Genomic DNA, 1,675 nt, shown 5'->3' with positions numbered 1-1,675 from the left:
GAAGATATGAAATATATGTAGAGAATGCCAAAAGTTGAAATCCTTTTATAGCTGTTGAAAATTTGTCTTTTGGTATCTCGTTTACACTGTAAACGAGATATACACATGTCACGTGCACATACCTTATATCGTTTACATTGTAAACGAGATACGTGCAAACTTATTTCGGTAATAATTTTTAAAATTATTTATTTTAGTAATTAATATTTTAAAAATTTTTTTGTCAGCTCTATATCCTCTCTTGAGTATCAAATTGGTAGTACCTAATCATCACAATCTTCATTTCTATAAATAGTAGCTTATCCGGCCCCTATCTAGCAACCAACACCATTTATTATATTTTATAGTCCTTTCCACAATAATCTTCTAAGCTGAAGAGAAAAAAGAAAAAAAAAACATAGAAGATGAGTGACTCCAATCATCATAGTACCACTGAAGCAAACACTGCTAGCTCTGACCAATTTGTGAAAGGTTATTATATATTGAACTACTTCAACATCATCATTTTCAAGTGTTATTGTGTTTATTATTCCATCTTTCACTTAGCTTCTTCTGCCTTGTTTTTTCCTGTACATATATATATGGTTATGGATAACAGGATCTCTCTTTATTACATATTATATATCTCTGTTTTATATGTATGAATGTTTAAATCATGTCAGAGATGAGACAAGAGGAGGAGCCTACTATGTTGGAATTCTCCGAAGATGAGGAAGATCTTGTTGCCAGGATGTTTAGATTGGTTGGGAAGAGGTTTGTCTGATCTTTACTCCTTAAGCCTTTATTGTCTGGATATAGAATCAAATTTGTGTTTGGAAGTATGAAGCTACGGGACGAAGAAATAATAGAGGAGTGGAAATGTCCTTCAATTAACAGAAGTGGGGTTTTGATATTTTAAGAAATTATATTATTACCTATCTCAAATAATAAACTACAAAATAATCTAACTATGGTTAAGATGATGACCAATTAAAATTTGACACATGATGAAGAATAACTTACATGTTATTTTAGAAGAGTTGAGTAGAATTCACCATTTAATATATATAAAAAGAAATTTTTTCAAAAAAAAAAAAGGAAAAAAGAGAGAGAACATATATTTATGCTAAACAAATCTTAGCTTAAGTAGCGTTACCTCATTTAATCCATATATCTTGAGGAATGGAAATCTTTTTATTTTTTTCAGTCAAGATTTTAATTCCACATTGTTTCATCTCTTCTTTTTTTTTTTTCGATCTCTCTTCTTAACTCTCTTAAATTCCTTAGAATTGAATATTAGTTTTAAGAAAAAAGTTTACTTAAGCACTGTCCCATATGAGATTATTATTTAAGCTTTCTAAAGCATGTGATATATACAATAATTTTGTTTTTAGAACTTTTATTTTGGTTGTGGCAGGTGGTCTCTTATCGCTGGGAGAATCCCTGGAAGAACAGCACAAGAGATTGAAAAGTATTGGAGTTCAAAGTGCGCATTTCCCAGTGACCAATGCTCTTCCTCTGCATAATATCTTCCTTCAACAAACCCCAATCATATCGCCTTTTCTTGTGCTTTTGTTTTGCTCTGATTCACTGCTGTAATAAATTCAACTGCTTACTGAATTTTTCTTAGGAAATTCTTATTTACTAAATGCTCTAAATTTCTATTATTATTATTATTATTATTAAATGATATAAC

At 30.0% G+C, this 1,675-nt stretch overlaps 1 protein-coding gene across 1 annotated transcript; it reads left to right on the top strand.

Annotated features, from left to right (window-relative positions):
• Positions 299-1,637, top strand: LOC107637537 (MYB-like transcription factor ETC3). Its single transcript, XM_016340944.2, has 3 exons — positions 299-471; positions 663-753; positions 1,397-1,637. Exons 1-3 carry the CDS (start codon positions 405-407, stop codon positions 1,503-1,505), a joined length of 267 nt encoding a protein of 88 aa, XP_016196430.1. The 5' UTR covers positions 299-404; the 3' UTR covers positions 1,506-1,637.

This window comes from Arachis ipaensis, chromosome B04 (assembly GCF_000816755.2).
Source record: "Arachis ipaensis cultivar K30076 chromosome B04, Araip1.1, whole genome shotgun sequence".
Taxonomy (NCBI): domain Eukaryota; kingdom Viridiplantae; phylum Streptophyta; class Magnoliopsida; order Fabales; family Fabaceae; genus Arachis; species Arachis ipaensis.
The sequence above is the reverse complement of the archived record's forward strand: the minus strand, read 5'-3'. Positions and strand labels throughout refer to the sequence as shown.

What these genes read in the sequence shown, in the direction of transcription:
- LOC107637537 (XM_016340944.2), top strand. Translation starts at nt 405, where the DNA reads ATGAGTGACTCCAATCATCATAGTACCACTGAAGCAAACACTGCTAGC. An exon ending in CTCTGACCAATTTGTGAAAG is followed by an intron (nt 472 to 662) that starts GTTATTATATAT and finishes AAATCATGTCAG; the next exon opens with AGATGAGACAAGAGGAGGAG. An exon ending in TTTAGATTGGTTGGGAAGAG is followed by an intron (nt 754 to 1,396) that starts GTTTGTCTGATC and finishes TGGTTGTGGCAG; the next exon opens with GTGGTCTCTTATCGCTGGGA.